General features: G+C 51.0%; 2 protein-coding genes across 3 annotated transcripts in view; one reads left to right on the forward strand and one right to left on the reverse strand.

Moving 5' to 3' along the window:
- Window positions 1-14093, reverse strand: part of DNAAF5 (dynein axonemal assembly factor 5) — a 70870-nt gene extending 56777 nt beyond the window's left edge. The window contains exon 1 of the mRNA XM_017508270.2: window positions 13969-14093. The gene's annotated coding sequence lies outside the window, so the exon portion shown is untranslated. The remainder of the gene's footprint in view (window positions 1-13968) is intronic.
- Window positions 1-15692, forward strand: part of PRKAR1B (protein kinase cAMP-dependent type I regulatory subunit beta) — a 165997-nt gene that overhangs the window by 2008 nt on the left and 148297 nt on the right. Inside the window, exons 1-2 of one of the 2 annotated variants that reach the window (XM_017508271.2) lie at window positions 13140-13278; window positions 14118-14316. In XM_017508271.2, coding sequence (XP_017363760.1) covers window positions 14140-14316 — 177 coding nt within the window. In that variant the 5' untranslated portion in view covers window positions 13140-13278; window positions 14118-14139. Of the gene's footprint in view, window positions 1-13139; window positions 13279-14117; window positions 14317-15692 lie in introns of those variants that run through there. The other variant, XM_017508272.1, reaches the window with a different exon arrangement.

A 15692-nucleotide genomic window follows, 5' to 3' on the forward strand; every position in this document is an offset into this window, starting at 1 on the left:
AGATGGAGTTTCGCTCCTGTTGCCCAGGCTGGAGTGCAATGGTGTGATCTCAGCTCACTGCAACCTCCACCTCTCAGGTTCAAGTGATTCTCCTGCCTCAGCCTCCCAAGTATCTGGGATTACAGGCATGCACCACCATGCCCAGCTAATTTTGTATTTTTATTAGAGACGGGGTTTCTCCATGTTGGTCAGGCTGGTCTTGAACTCCTGACCTCAGGTGATCTGCCTGCCTCGGCCTCTCAAAGTGCTGGGATTGCAGGTGTGAGCCACTGTGCCCAGCCCTGACCTTCTTTTTCGTTGTTGATGTTTGTGTTGTGAAATGGTGGCATTCATCAGTATTTCTTAAATGTCATTATGTAGCATTCAGTAACCTTTATTCATTGTTTCCTCCAACAGGCATTTGTTTGACCAGGCACTATCTGCAACACATGGGACATGATGACAATGATGTAGAAACAGGCCACAGTTCCTGCTCTCCCAGATCTTAGGGTCTTGCAGGATGAGATACCCATTAATGGAGAGATAAATTAATATCTCTCCATTGTGTTCAACTTGTGGTGGTCCTGAGAGAATGAATGTCAAGGGATGTTGAACTAGACTTGTGAGGCTTCCCTGAACAAATGATAGCAGAGGTAAGATATGAAGAGTGAGTAAACATTGTATTAGTCTGCTCTCATGCTGCTAATAAAGACATACCCAAGACTGGGTAATTTATACAGGAAAAGGTCCATGTGGACTCTCAGTTCCACATAGCTGGGAAGGCCTCACAATCATGGTGGAAGGCAAGAAGGAGCAAATCACGTCTTATATGGATGCACCTGGCAAAGAGAGAGTGAGAGCTCGTGCAGGGAAACTCCCCCTTATAAAATGATCAGATCTTGTGAGACTTATTCACTATCGTGAGAACAGCACAGGAAAGAGTCACCCCCATTATTCAGTTACCTCCCATTGGGTCCTTTCCACAGCATGTGGGAATTGTGGGAGCTACAGTTCAAGATGAGATTTGGGTGAGGACACAATCCATACTTCAGGATGTGACCCTATTTGGAGATAAGGTCTTTGTAGATGTGATCAAGGTAAGATGAAGTCATTAGGTTGGGTGCTAATCCAATATGACTGCTGTCCTTGTAAAGGGACATTTTGGAGATAGACTTGCATACAGGGGGAATGAAGTATGACCATGAAGAGGGGCCTCGGGGAGCCGGCCCTGCTGACACCTTGATGTTGAGAAATCAGTGTCTCTCATTCAGCTACCCAGCCTGGGGCGCTTTGTTATGGCAGCCCCAGGTAGCAAACAGGGAGGGAGGCTGACACTCTCACGGGAGCAGGCAGGGAGTGAGCAGGTGGATGGGGCCAGGCCATGGGGGCCTTTGTCCTAAAACATGAGGGACTGAGGATTTCAAGGTGGGAGCATTGGCAAGATCAGGCCTGTAGTTTTGAAGGACCCCTTTGGCTTCTGTGGAACAGATTGGTTGGGAGCCCTTGGAAGGCTGTGGGAGTGCTGAAGAGAAGAAATTATAAGTGCTTAAATTATGATGGTGGGACTTCACTTTTCCTTGTTCTTCCTGTTGAAATACAACAAAATACCCTGCACATAATTCAGCAGGCAACAAGGAAAGGACCTTGAGAGTTGTCAGTAAGACAGACTGGCTAGAGACCTCTGGACTGGAGGAACAGCTAATGTGGTGGGTGCCCCAGGTTTTCTTTGTCTCATGTGTTCCTACACTAGTCCCCAGGGAAGCCTGCAGCCCATAACCACCAACAGTTGCAGACAAAAATTTTCCAGGGAAAGCCTCCTCTCTCTGGCCAAGCCCTGGGAAGGGGACGCCCCACAGAGACCTGGAGGGTAGCTACCTCCTCCATGCCACAATCTGCTCTCAGGGACAGTTTCTAGAGGGTAGCTACCACCTCCATGCCATAATCTACCCTCAGGGACAGATTCTAGAATGTAACTACCACTACCACCTTCTCCACACCACAGTCTGCTCTCAGGGACAATTTCTAGAGGGTAGCTACCTCCAACATGCTGCAATCTGCTCTCAGGGATGGTTTCCAGAGGGTAGCTACCACCTCCTCCGTGCTACAGTCTACTTTCTGGGATGGTTTCCAGAGGGTAGCTACCGCCTCCACACCACAATCTGCTCTCAGGGACAGTTTCTAGAGGGTAGCTACCTCTACCATGCTACAATCTGCTCTCAGAGACAGTTTCTAGAGGGTAGCTACCTCTTCCACACCACAATCTGCTCTCAGTGAGGGTTTCTAGAGGGTAGCTACCTCCTTCATGCCACAGTCTGCTCTCAGGTACAGTTTCTAGAGGGTAGCTACCACCTCCACGTCACAATCAGCTCTCAGGGATGGTTTCTAGAGGGTAGCTACCACCTCCATGCCACAATCTGCTCTCAGGGAGGGTTTCTAGAGGGTAGCTACCTCCTCCATGACACAATCTGCTCTCATGGACAGTTTCTTGAGGGTAGCTACCACCTCCATGCCACACTCTACTCTCAGGAACAGTGTCTAGGGGGTAGCTACCACCTCCATGCCACAATCTGCTCTCAGGGATGATTTTAAAGCTGCTGCTGGCCCAGTAACCTGTGCCTAGGACCTGGGTTTCCAGTGGAGTCTGTACCACACCAGTAGTGTCAGAGGAGTATGAAATGTAGCCTTCCTCCTCGTAGAACAGAGAGACCCAGAATGAGCATGTTCTTCCTCCTCTGCAGCAAAAGGTGGCCCAGTGATGCCAGGCAGCCCAGGGAGGTACGTTTCACCCCTACAGGTGGCACCAATGGGAAATGAGCAGCAGCCCCAGGAGAGCCAGAAGAATAAAGCAGACCAGGAGGGCAGTGCCAGGGCTCCGAAGACAAAACTGTTGAAATGACAGGCCACAAAAATAGGCTGAAATCTACACCCTGAACCTGAACAGAGCAACTGCCTGCTAAAATAGATTAAAGTAGGATCAGGAGTCTCCAGACATCGTAACCCAAATGTCCAGGATACATCTGGAAATCACTTGTCATACAAAGAACCAGGAAAGCCACAACCTGAAGATAGTAAGGTAACTGATGTGAATTCCAAGGTGAGTCACATGTTGGAATCATCTGCCAAGAATTTTAAAGCAGTCATAAGAACCAAGCTGGGTGCAGTGGCTCACGCCTATAATCCCAGCCCTTTGGGAGGTTGAGGCGGGCAGATTACCTGAGGTCAGGATTTCAAAACCAGCCTGGGAAACATGGCAAACCCCTTTACTAAAAATACAAAAATTAGCCAAGCGTGGTGGTGGGTGCCTGTAATCATAGCTACTCAGGGAGGCTGAAGTACGAAAATTGCTTGAACTTGGGAGGTAGAAGTTATAGTGAGCCAAGATTGTGCCACTGCACTCCAGCCTGGGTGACGGAGCAAGACTCTGTCTCAAAAAAAAAGAAACTACAGTAATAAAAACAAGTAAAAAAAAAAAAAAAAAAAAAGAAAAGAAAATTTCAGCAAAGAAATAGAAGTTATAAAAAAACAAAAACCAAGTGGAAATCATAGATCTGAAGAAATAGAATAAAATAATGTTATATCTTCTGCTGGACAGACACAGTGATGGAATGGAGTTAACAGGATCATCGGGGAACTTGAAGATAGAGCAGTAGAATTTTCTTGATCTGACCAACAGAGAGAAAGTAGATTGAGAAAAAAATGAGCAGAGTCTCAGAGATCTGTGGCACAATAATTTGATTCATCAGTGTCCCAGAACAAGAAGAGGAAAAGTGCAGGGCTAACATTGCTGAAGAAATAATGGCTGAAAACTCCTCAATTTCAATGAAAAACATAAACCCACATATTCCAGAAGCTGAACAAGCCTTTGTAGGATAAGCCCTCCAAAAACCCATACTAAGACATATCACAATTAAACTTCTGAAAACTAAAGACAGAGGGAGGAAAAATACTAACTTCCAGAGAAAAACGCCAATTTGAATGAAGGCAAATTTCTGAACCAAAACCACAAAAGGCCAGAAGGAAGTGACACACCATTGTTCAACTGTAAAAGGGAAAGAGCTGTTGACTGTGAGTCCTCTACCCAGCAAAACTATCCTTCAGGAATGGAGGAGGAGTAGAGATATTATCAGACAGGCACACTAATAGAATGTATTGCTAGGAGACCTACCTTTAAGGAATGCCTAAAGGATACCCTGTAAACAGAGAGATAATTTTAACAGAAGAGGACTGGGGCCTCCAGAAAGTTGAAAACAATGGAATGGATAAAAATAGAAGTAAATGTCACTGACCATCTTTCACCTAATGAGTTTCTTTAATCATATTTGATGGTTGAAGCAAAAATTACAACACTGATATAGTGCTTGATGTATGCGGAGGAAATATCTACAACCACGTATTTAACAGAGAGAAGGGTAAGGGACTTAAGTGGAAGTAAGGTTTCTACACTTACTTGAGGTGGTAAATCATGGATGCCGATAGACTGATGAATTGCATATGTAATAATGATATCCTCAAAAACATCATAAAGTGGAATTCTGAAAAACATTCTAGTATCCCACAGTAAAATATGAGAGAACAAACACAGATGATTACATGGCAGGTGTAAGGCTTAATATATCACTAAACGTAAATGGCCTAAACATACCCATTAGAAGACAGAGGTTGGCGAAATGGATAAAACCCAACCTAATGATATGATATCTATTATATGCTAAAGCTCACTTCAAACATTGCAACATAGATCAAAAGTAAAAGGATGGCAAAAGTGTATCATGTAAACATTAATTTTAAAAAGCAGGAGTGGCTGTTGAAATTCCTTTTTCCTCCAGTAAAAGAGGGCCATTACATGATAAAAGAACCCATTGGGAGGATAAAGCAATCCCAAATGTGCACACAGCAAACAACGGACCTTCAACATGCATATAGCAAAAACTGATAGAGCTGAAAGGAGAATGAGACAAGCCTGCTGTTGTAGTTGATGACGACAGCAGTTGGTAAAATGACAAGGCAGATAGTCATCGAGGTGTAGCTGAGCAACACCATCAAGCAACAGGATATAATTGATGTTTACAGAACATAACACTCAACAACCGCAGAATTCACATTCTTTTCTAGCGTCTTCAGAACATAGACCAAGATAGACCATATCCTGGGCCATAAGGCAGACCTTAGCAAATGTAAAAGACTTGTGCAGAGGGCCGGGTCCAGTGGGTCACACCTGTAGTCCCAGCACTTTGGGAGGCCGAGGTGAGCGGATCACCTGAGGTCAGGAGTTCAACACCAGCCTGGCCAACATGGTGAAACCCCCTCTCTACTAAAAATACAAAAAAAATTAGCTGGGCATGGTGTCAGGCACCTATAATTCCAGCTACTTGAGAGGCTAAGCCAGGAGAATTGCTGGAACCCAGGAGGCAGAGGTTGCAGTGAGCCGAGATTGCGTCATTGCACTGCAGCCTGGGGAACAAGACCAAAACTCTGTCTCAAAAAAAAAAAAAAAAAAAACCCAAAAAACAAAAAAACTTGCATAGAATACCTTCTCTGACAATAATGGAATCAAACTTACATTAGCAGCATACAGCAGGCAAATCTTCACACGTGTAAATTAGACAATTATTCTACTCAGAAATGGAAACAATTACTACCTGCAACAACTTGAACGAAACTATGAAAGATTATACAGATGAAAACCAATCCCAAAGGGGTATGTTATGATTTTGTTTGTATGATATCCATAAAATAACAGAGAGAGAGAACAGATGACTGATCTCCAGGGGCTAGGGATGGGATGGCGTGATTATAAAGGGTCACTAGGAGGAAGCCTTGTTTGTGGTGCCACTGCAGTTAGGTACCAGGATTGCAGTGGCAACTGCATGAATACCCAGAGGGGTCATGACCTCTCCGCTTTCCCAAGACACACTGTCAGACCGAATAGTTATAACCTGGATTTCAGAAGCGGGGACAATAGCCAACACGTTATAACAAATGAAACATGCCTTGGGATGCTGAAATGGGGAAATCACTTGGGGCCAGGAATTCAAGGCCACCTGGGCAACATAGTGACACCCTGTCTCTACAAAAAATAAAAATAAAAATTTAGCTGGATGCAATGACTCACACCTGTAGTCCCGGCTACTTGGGAAGCTAAAGTGGAAGGATTGCTTGAGTCCAAGAGTTTGAGACTAGCCTGGGAAACAGTGAGATCTCCATCTCTACAAAAAATAAAGTTAGGGCTAGGCACAGTGGCTCATGCCTGTAGTCTCAGCACTTTTGGGAGGCCAAGTGGGTGGGTCACCTGAGGTCAAGAGCTTGACCAACAAGGTGAAACCCCGTTCTCTACTAAAAATACAAAAATTAGCCATTCATGGTGGCAGGCACCTGTAGTCCCAGCTACTTGGGAGGCTGACAGGAGAACAGGTTGAACCTGCGAGGCGGAGGTTGCAGTGAGCCGCAGTGAGCCGAGATTGTGCCACTGCAGTCCAGCCTGGGTGACTGAGTGAGATTCCATCTAAAAAAAAAAAAAAATTAGCTGGGTGTGGTGGGGTGCACCTGTAATCCCAGCTACTCAGGAGGCTGGGATGGGAGGATCACTTGAGCCAGGAAAGTTGAGGTTGTCAAGAGCTATGATCATGCCTGTATTCTAGCCTGGACAACAGAGGGAGACCTTATTTAACAACAACAACAACAAAAAAACTTAAAAAAGAGATGAAGTTCTATGTCTTACCAAAATGAAACAGGAATAAGAAGGCTGTAAGAGAAAAAGTCAGGGATATGGACAGCAGAAGCAGCAATGCTAATATCTGTTTAATAGATGTCCAAGGGGCCGGGCACGGTGGCTTATGCCAATAATCCCAGCACTTTGGGGGGCCGAGGCGGGTGGATCACAAGGTCAAGAGATCGAGACCATCCTGGTCAACAAGGTGAAACCCCGTCTCTACTAAAAATACAAAAATTAGCTGGGTATGGTGGCTCGCACCTGTAGTCCCTGCTACTTGGGAGGCTGAGGCAGGAGAATTGCTTGAACCCAGGAGGCGGAGGTTGCGGTGAGCTGAGATTGCGCCATTGCACTCCAGCCTGGGTAACAAGAGCGAAACTCCGTCTCAAAAAAAAAAAAAAAAAAATAGATGTCCAATGAAGGCAATATAAAAGTGGGGAGTAGGGAGTAGGAGGTATTTGAAGGGATAATGAAGACACATTTTTTAGAGTTAAAAATGGGTCAGGCCAAGAGCAGTGGCTCAAGCCTGTAATCCCAGCACTTTGGGAGTCTGAGGCAGGTGGATTGTCCGAGGTCAGGAGTTCGAGACCAGTCTGGACAACATGGTGAAACCCCATCTCCACTAAAAATACAAAAAATTAGCCAGAAGTGGTGGTGTGTGCCTTTAGTCCCAGCTACTTGGGAGGCTGAGGCAGGAGAATTGCTTGAACCCAGGAGGTGGAGGTTGCAGTGAGCTGAGATTGTGTCACTGCACTCCCGCCTGGATGACAGAGCAAGACTCCTGTGTGAAAAATAAAAAAGGAGGCTGGTGGAGAAGGATATATATACATATATATATATATGTATATATATGTATGCATATCTGTGTATATAGGTATATATATGCTTGTGTTTGTGTCTATATATAAATATATAGAGAGAGCTTCCCCTAGTGAAGGCCTGGGGCCAGCTGTCTGTGGGTCAGGAGTCTAGACATGGCTCTGCTGGGTCCTCTGAAGGCTGCAATCCATGCTGGGGCTGTGTTCTCATCTGAGGCTTGACTGAGGAAGGGTCCGTTCCCAAGTGCACTTGGTTGTTTCCAGCATTTACTTCCTTGGATGTGGACTGGATGCCACCCTCAGCTCCTGACCACAGGGTCCTTTTACAGCTGCTCATGACATAGCAGCTGACTTCCTCAAAGCCAGCAAGGGAGAGAGTCCTGCAGCAAGGCACATGTTAGTATAAGTCATATGTGATGCTCACTCTTCACCTCTGCTATATCCCACTGGGCAGGGCTGAGCCTCAGGACCCACACACACTCAATGGGAGGGTCCCCCACAAGGCATGAGCACTGGGAGGTGGGGACCCTGTGGCCATCCGAGAGTGCCCACCACATTCAGGAGCCATGTGTCTAGAAGACTATTGAAGTTTTGTGCCAACTTTTTTTTTTTTTTTGTAAATGAAGTCTTACTCTGTTGCCCAGGCTGGAGTGCAGTGGAATGATCTTGGCTCACTGTACCTTCTGCCTCCCGGGTTCAAGCAATTCTCTGCCTCAGTTACCCGAGTAGCTGGGATTACATGTGCCTGCCACCATGCCCAGCTAATTTTTTGTATTTTTAGTAGAGAAGGGGTTTCACCATCTTGGCCAGGCTGGTCTTAAACTCCTGACCTTGTGATCCACTTTCCTTTGCCTGCCATAGTGCTGGGATTTACAGTTGTGAGCCACTGAGCCCGTCCTGTGGCAAAATTTTCTGTGAAATGATGCATCCCTTACCTACATAGTGAACAATGCAAATCTTGAATATTAGAGAGCATTGTGTGTGTGTGTGGAGGGGGGGCAGTGTGTTTTGAGGCAAGATTTCACTCTGTTGTCCAGCCTGGAATGCAGTGGCACGATCATAGCTCTCTGCAGCCTTGAACTCCCAGGATCAGGTGATCCTGCCACCTTAGCCTCCTGAATACGTGGGACTACAGATGTGCGCCACCATACCTGGCTAATTTTTGTATTTTTTTTGTAGAGACGGGGCCTTGCTATGTTGCCCAGACTGGTCTTGAACTCCTGGGCCCAAGTGATTCTCCTCTTTTGGCCCCCAAAGTGCTGGGATTGCAGGCATGAGCCACCATGCCTGGCCACATTGTTTATTTTTATTTTATCTTATTTTTTTGAGACAGCGTTTCACTCCTGTTGCCCAGGCTGGAGTGCAGTGGCATGCTCTCAGTTCACTACAACCTCCGCCTCCTGGGTTCAAATGATTATCCTGCCTCAGCCTCCCGAGTAGCTGGGACTACAGGCATGCCACCATACCCGGCTAATTTTTGCATTTTTTGTAGAGACAGTGTTTCACCATGTTGACCAGGCTGGTTTCAAACTCCTGACCTCAGGTGATCTGCCTGCCTAGGCCTTCCACAGTGCTGGGATTATAGGTGTGAGCTACTGCACCCAGCCAGAGAATAATAATTATTATTGTTCATGGTCCCTAGGCTCCTACTAGGAGCTGAGTGCCCCATGCTCAGCATCTCATCCCTGAGTCCTCGTATGTCCACCCAGATTTGAGGATTAGTGGCCTCTCCCATCAGCCACGATCACCTGCAGTATCTCCTCTATCCTCAGCTCAGAGAGCTCGCGGACGCTGGGGGAGGTTCAGCAGCCGCACCCAGGAAGCCCACCTACAGATCCCATCTCAAACCATGATGCTCTGCAACCTCCCCAGTGGCCACAGCAACTTAACAAAGAATCTTTGTCTCCTTTCTGCAGCCCGGAAAATATCTGCGTTTGTGTCTTTGCCATGCTGAGTGAATAAAAAATAAGGCAAACACCATCCATGAATGCTTGGTGCTTCGACATAGCAGGGGAGACAGCAATTGAGCCAGCAGCCTTGCCCATCATTATTCAATTGCACTTGTGACGAAAGCTACCAAGTAGAAGTACTGGGAACCCTGGGCCCTCTGGAGGCGGTGCTGGTGCTTTAGGGAATTTCCCTGCGTAAGTAACATTTTGGTTGAATCTTGGAGGGTGAATTGGAGCTGACAGAGCACAGAGTTTAGAGGTGCGTGATGACTGGGAAAAGAATGTGGCTTTGGTGGGATGCAGTGGCTCATGCCTGTAGTCCCAGCACTCTGGGAAGCTGGGGAGAGGACTGTTTGGGGCCAGGAGTTCAGGACCAGCCTGAGCAACATAGTGAGAGCCCATTTCGACCAAAAAAAAAAAAAAATTTAAATACCAGGTGTGGTGGTGCACACTTGTGGTCCCAGCTACTCAGGATGCTGAGGTGGGAGGATGGCTTGAGCCCAGGAATTTGAGGCTGCAGTGAACTGTGGTCACAGCACTGCACTCCAGCCTGGGCGACAGAGTGAGACCCTGTCACAAAATAACAACAAAAAGATTAAAAAAAAAAAAAGCATAAAGAATGTGGCTCTTTGGTTGGAGTTTTGCAAAGCATGGTCACTGTGGTACATTCGGTCACAATGAATCCTACAGGCACATTCTAGGGTGAAGTAAGACCCCACAGGGCTTAGAAATGTGAATAACTTTGCTGGGAAAAATAATAGGGCCAAGCATGTAGGGTGGGTCCTTCCCTATGGGCAGAGGGCACTTTCCTGTGACTTTTGAATGGATAACCCAATCGCCAGCTGCCCATTTTCAGTAGAGGGCATAGCTGCTTAGCCACTGTGTGACAGCCGGGATTTGTCACTGTGGCGACCCACCTGTTGAGTTCCACATGGTTTGATGACCAAGCACAGGTCCTCTGAGCTCAGCGGACCCCTCCCTGTGTCTTAATCCAGGACCATTTAATCGGGTTGTCAGTGTGTGTGTTGAGGGGGATTATGTAAGATCTCGGGTGTATTCACTTGGATGTTCTCAGTTGCAACTAACGAAAAGCAAAAAGCCAACTGGCTCAGGCAGTAGAAGGTATTTATTTTATTTATTTAGAGTTGGAGTTTTGCTCTCATTGCCCAGGCTGGAGTGCAGTGGTGCGATCTCGGCTCACTGCAACCTCTGCCTCCCAAGTTCAAGTGACTCTCCTGCCTCAGCTTTCCGTGTAGCTGGGATAATAGGCACGTGCCACCACACCTGGCTAATTTTGTATTTTTAGTTGAGATGGGGTTTTGCCATGTTGGCCAGGCTGGTCTCGAACTCCTGACCTCAGGTGATCCACCCACCTCGGCCTCCCAAAGTGCTGGGATTACAGGTGGGAGCCACCGTGACTGGCTGAAGGCATTTATTGATGAACAGAATTGGGAAGTCCAGATACGGGGAGAGCCTCAGGTTTAGTTTGAGGACGGCTGTGGCTCCGTTTCTCCAGGATCCTGTTTCTTCCCACTTCTGTGTTGATTTCATCCTCTGGGACTGATCAGACAGTGAGCAGGACACTAGGGAACCATCTGGCATTGGCTCAAGCCAGTAAGGCTGCAGCAGGAGAGGCCTGGGAATCAGGCAGAAGGTCGTCTGCAGGCTGGGGCGGTGGGGGCCACGCCTCGAACTGCTACCAGACCCAGTCTGGAGAGGGAGTTCTTGTGGGGTCGGGGAGGGGCAGGGGTTGGGGGCCACTGGAACAGGGACCTGAATGACCAGGAAAAGTGTGAAAGTGAGAAGCGGTGGGGGCTGCTGTCGTACCAGTGAGGAAAGGACCTCAGCTCAGTGGGGCCCGGGGTCGCATGTCTGGTGGGCCAGGTGCACGCTGCCAGCAGCCAGCCTCCAAACCTGGGCGGTCCTTGTCTCTAAAGGACACAGGCTGAGGAGGCTCTCTGCCTGGGGAGGTATCGCAGCAGAAGGAGAGCTTGTGTGTGTGCCTTGGAATCAGAATGCTATCCTGTGAGGTCAGCTGGAGAGGGGCCTCCACTCTTGCTAGAGGCACAGTGTGGGGGAAGTCTTTTTAGGGGGTTTCCAGAGAACCCCAGGAGAGCCCGGGAGAGAAGCAGCCAGTCCTGGAGCATCTGCCCCCAAAGCAAGACACCACCTCGGTCAGGTAACTACACCTGGGCCTTTTTTGCTATCCTTCTCACCAAGCCGCCCTGGAGGAACAGAAGTAATTAGGGGAGGAGAAGGGAGTGGAGGGGCCGCGGGGAGCACAGGATGGCACCGCTGGTCTGTGGCAGCTCCAGGCAGGCCCGGGCTGGGGGAGCCAGGGGTCTGAGAGGGTTGTGTGTTGGAGTTCTGATTCAGAGACTGGGCCTGGATTCCTGAGAAAGGCTCAGGACAAATGCAGGCCTGCCTGGAATGGGGCTGGGGCCAGTAGGTACTGAGGGTGAGGGTTGAGGACCAAGGAACTTCATGTTTGACCCCCGAGGGTGGCCTGCTTGGTTTACATTCACCCTGGCAGGAAGAGGCTGGGGCAGTGTCAGCCCTGCTGGGGAGCATGCTGGGCAGGGCTGGTGACCTGTGTAGTACCTGTGCAGGCAGGTGAGTGGGGGAACAGGTGAGCACTGGGCAGGTGGTGTGGAAGAGGTGAGCATGGAACAGGGAAGCTGGACAGGTGAGTGTGGACCAGGGGGGCATGGGAGGACTGAGTAGGAGACAGTGAGTGTGTATAGGTGAGTGGGGGAACAGGTGAGCACAGGGCAGGTAAGTGTGGAATAGGGAAGCTGGACAGGTGAGTGTGGAACAGGTGAGCATAAGATGGTCCAGTGGGAGTGTACAGGAGAGTGGGAGACAGGTGAGCATGGAACAGGAGAGCGGGGCAGGTGAGTGGGGGACCAGCGGGCTGGGCAAGTGAATGTGGAGAGGGACGCAGATGTCATCTTCACAGCCTGAACTGCCTGCCCCTCTCCTGGTATTAGAGCCTCTGGGGAAGGGGAGATGGAGTTTCTGCCCCCACCCTGGCAGGATGGGGCAGGTGTGCGGTGGGAGGATAAAGATGATTCCCTTTCCTGCAGGGTTGTGGTTGTGAGTTAGGATGTCACCAAGAGAGGCTCCTCTTAGGCTTCAGTGATCTCTGGACCCCCAGGGAAGGTGGGAAAGAATTTAGGAAGACCCTGATTTCTCAATTGGCATTGGGGTGAAGCTGGTGGCCCTAACCGGTGGGAGTCAGTTGGGGGAGGAGTGCTGGGCCCACCTGGCCACCCCCTTCTGGCCCTTAAGGGAGAGCGAGACCCCAGGGAACAGGCATGCTTGCTGGGTACGGCTGTCCTATAGACAAAGGGATGTGACCCTCCCAGGTGTGAGCAGCTCAGGCGGCTGCGGTGGGCGTAAAGGTGTGTGTGTGGGTGCCCAGATCATCACCTGGCAGCCCCACGGCCTGCACCAGTTGGAGTGGGCGACTCAGGGTCTGAGTGGAGGGGGCGAGGGGCTGCAAGAGCGGGGGTCCAGGCCGTGCTGCGCAAGAACCTGCTTCGGTGGGGGATGGGGCGGGGGCGGGGAGCCCGGCGGGGGAGGGGAGAGTCTGGGTGGGCCGAGACTGAGGGGGCCTGCGGGGAGGTGGTGGTGAGGGGAGACGGGCTGCGGGCCTGCCTGGGTGGCGGGGGGCGGGGGTGCAGCAGCTGCGCGCGGTGCGGGGGCGGGCGTGGAGGGCGGCGCCGCTGCAGTGCGGGGACCCGCTCGCTCGCTCGCCCGTCGTCCCCGCGCCCAGCGTACCCGCACAGCCGCCTCCTGGCCTCGGGCGCCGCGCATCCAGGTACGTGGGGCTGGGCTGGGGTCTGTGCCGGTATCCCCAGGCCTGGGAGGCCCCCCGGGCATGCGGGCATCTAGGAGGGTTCGGCTCCCCGGGAGTGGGGGGCGCGCGGGGCGGAGCCGGGCCTGGGGCGCCCAGTCAGGGGTCCCCGGAGGCTCCTCACCGGCACAGGGGCCGGGGCTGGGGCTGGGGGTGCGGGATCTTGGGGTGGAGGCCGCTTTCCCCGGGGGCGGCTCGGCTGGGCTGGGGTCCTGCGCTCTGCGGTGCGGGGCGGGCGCGGCTGGGCCTGGCCATGGTGACTTCGCCTGCGCGGCCGCCGCATTTGTCTCCCCCCGTTCCCTCCGCCCGGCTCCCCTTGTTTACCTGCGTTTCTGCTTTTTCCTGTGAAGAGGCCCGCCCAGCCCATCGACAGCCTCACTCTCCTCTCTCCCTCCCCTGAGGGCGCGCGCAGGGCCCCCCCAGCATTCACATTTCACACGAGTGCCCCCAGAAAGGGGAGATGGAGGAGGGCGAGGCCCTGTAACCCCCAGGATGGACCCACAGGGCGCCGGGCCCCCCTACTCCTCCCACCGCGGAATCCTCGGAGCCGCAGAAGGGGCTTCTCAGCCGCGTGCGCCTCTGTCCGAGCCCCTCCACCCCTGCCCGGTCTGTTAAGAGGGAAAGCTCTGGGGGTCGTTACGTTTAACAACTCACCTGGCCCCGCGGAATAAAAGATCTTTGACAAATGCGGAATCAGTGACTTTCTTACCCGCTCCTTGGAGAAGCCTGATTCACGCCGCCTGCGTTTATCCGGCGCGCAGCCCCGGCCGCCCTCAGGCCTCGGTGATCTGTTTTCTGCACAGGAAGGAAGCAGCAGCCCTCGCCATGGCCTCCCCGCCCGCCTGCCCCTCAGAGGAGGACGAGAGCCTGAAGGGCTGTGAGCTGTACGTGCAGCTGCACGGAATCCAGCAGGTCCTCAAGGACTGCATCGTGCACCTCTGCATCTCCAAGCCCGAGCGCCCCATGAAGTTCCTCCGGGAGCACTTCGAGAAGCTGGAGAAGGTGAGTGGCCCCCACCGCCCCGCCGTTTCCCTTCGCAGGTGTCCTGGGGCAGAGGCAGCCGCCAGAGAAACCTTCCCTCCATCCTGTGGTTTCCCAAGGCTGGGTGCCCTAGAGAACGTCTGCCATCCTACAGGTCCTTCCAGAAGCGCGGGTAGAGAGGCCAACCTGGGACCGACCCTCCCTTGTTCGATCTCTTGAGAGTCATTCCTCCTAGGCTCAGCCCTCGGAGCCACAGAATTTTCCCTTCTGTTTTCAGTGGGTTCTAGGTCCTCAGAACTCTTGGGGAAGGCGGTTCAGGATTTTAGGTCCAGGTATTTTGTTAGCTCGTGGGACTTACCGACAGTTTTCAGCTTGAGGAACCGAGATGAGGGCCAGGTCAGTTATAGATGCTGTCAACACTTGGGATAAAAGACAATAGCTCCCACGGTATAGCTCACGCCTGTAATCCCAGCACTTGGGGAGGCGAGGCAGGTAGATCACCTGAGATCAGGAGTTGGAGACCAGCTTGGCCAACATGGCTAAACCCCATCTCTACTGAAAATACAAAAATTAGCCTGGCACCTGTGATCCCAGCTACTGGGGTGGTTGAGGCCGGAGAATCGCTTGAACTGGGAGATGGAGGCTGCGATGAGCCGAGATTGCACCACTGCACTCCAGCCTGGGCAACAGAGCAAGACTCTATATGAAAAAAAGGAAAAAGAAAATAGCTTCCATGGCTAAGGTGATATGGGATGTTTGAGGTCGGATTCCACGTTAATGTGTGTGTGTCTGAGGCCTTGTGGCAGTGGGAGAGGAAAGTGCCCTTCGGCATGTGTGGTGGGAGAAGCCCAGGCCTGCTCCCGCTCTTCTCTACCCCATACCTCATTCCTCTGGGAGTGATGCCTCTCACCCGCTTCCTAGCCTCCTGCATCTGGGTTCTCTTCATAGAAGTGCATGGCTGGGAAGTGGAGGCTTCCACTTCCCCTCCCCTCACTGTGGGCTCCTCCAGTCCTTGCTCTGGGCCCCACCCCAGGCTTTCTGGGTATCCCCTAAGGTTTCTCCTCTTGGTCCTTTAACACAAGTTAACTGTTCCCTGTGCCGATCTCTCCTGGGGGGCCAAATGGGAACTTGGGAAGCCTGGTTCAGGCGAAGGTCAGCGTTTAAGTGCCTGTGAGCCACCTGGTCCCCATCCGGCAGTGTTGATGCGTTTGACAGGGCCTCCAGTGATCACGTAGCCTTAACCCAAAGAAATGAATTTAATTCTTCCCTTGGAAACAATCCATGAAGAAACACTTTAAAGTTATGCATGCCTGTTAAGGAAAATTTGAAAAGTTCAGAAGTGGAAAGAAAAAATAAAAATGCCCTGGACTCCTCTCCACCGAATTTCCCCTCAAATG

This window comes from Cebus imitator, unplaced genomic scaffold (assembly GCF_001604975.1).
Source record: "Cebus imitator isolate Cc_AM_T3 unplaced genomic scaffold, Cebus_imitator-1.0 Scaffold388, whole genome shotgun sequence".
Taxonomy (NCBI): domain Eukaryota; kingdom Metazoa; phylum Chordata; class Mammalia; order Primates; family Cebidae; genus Cebus; species Cebus imitator.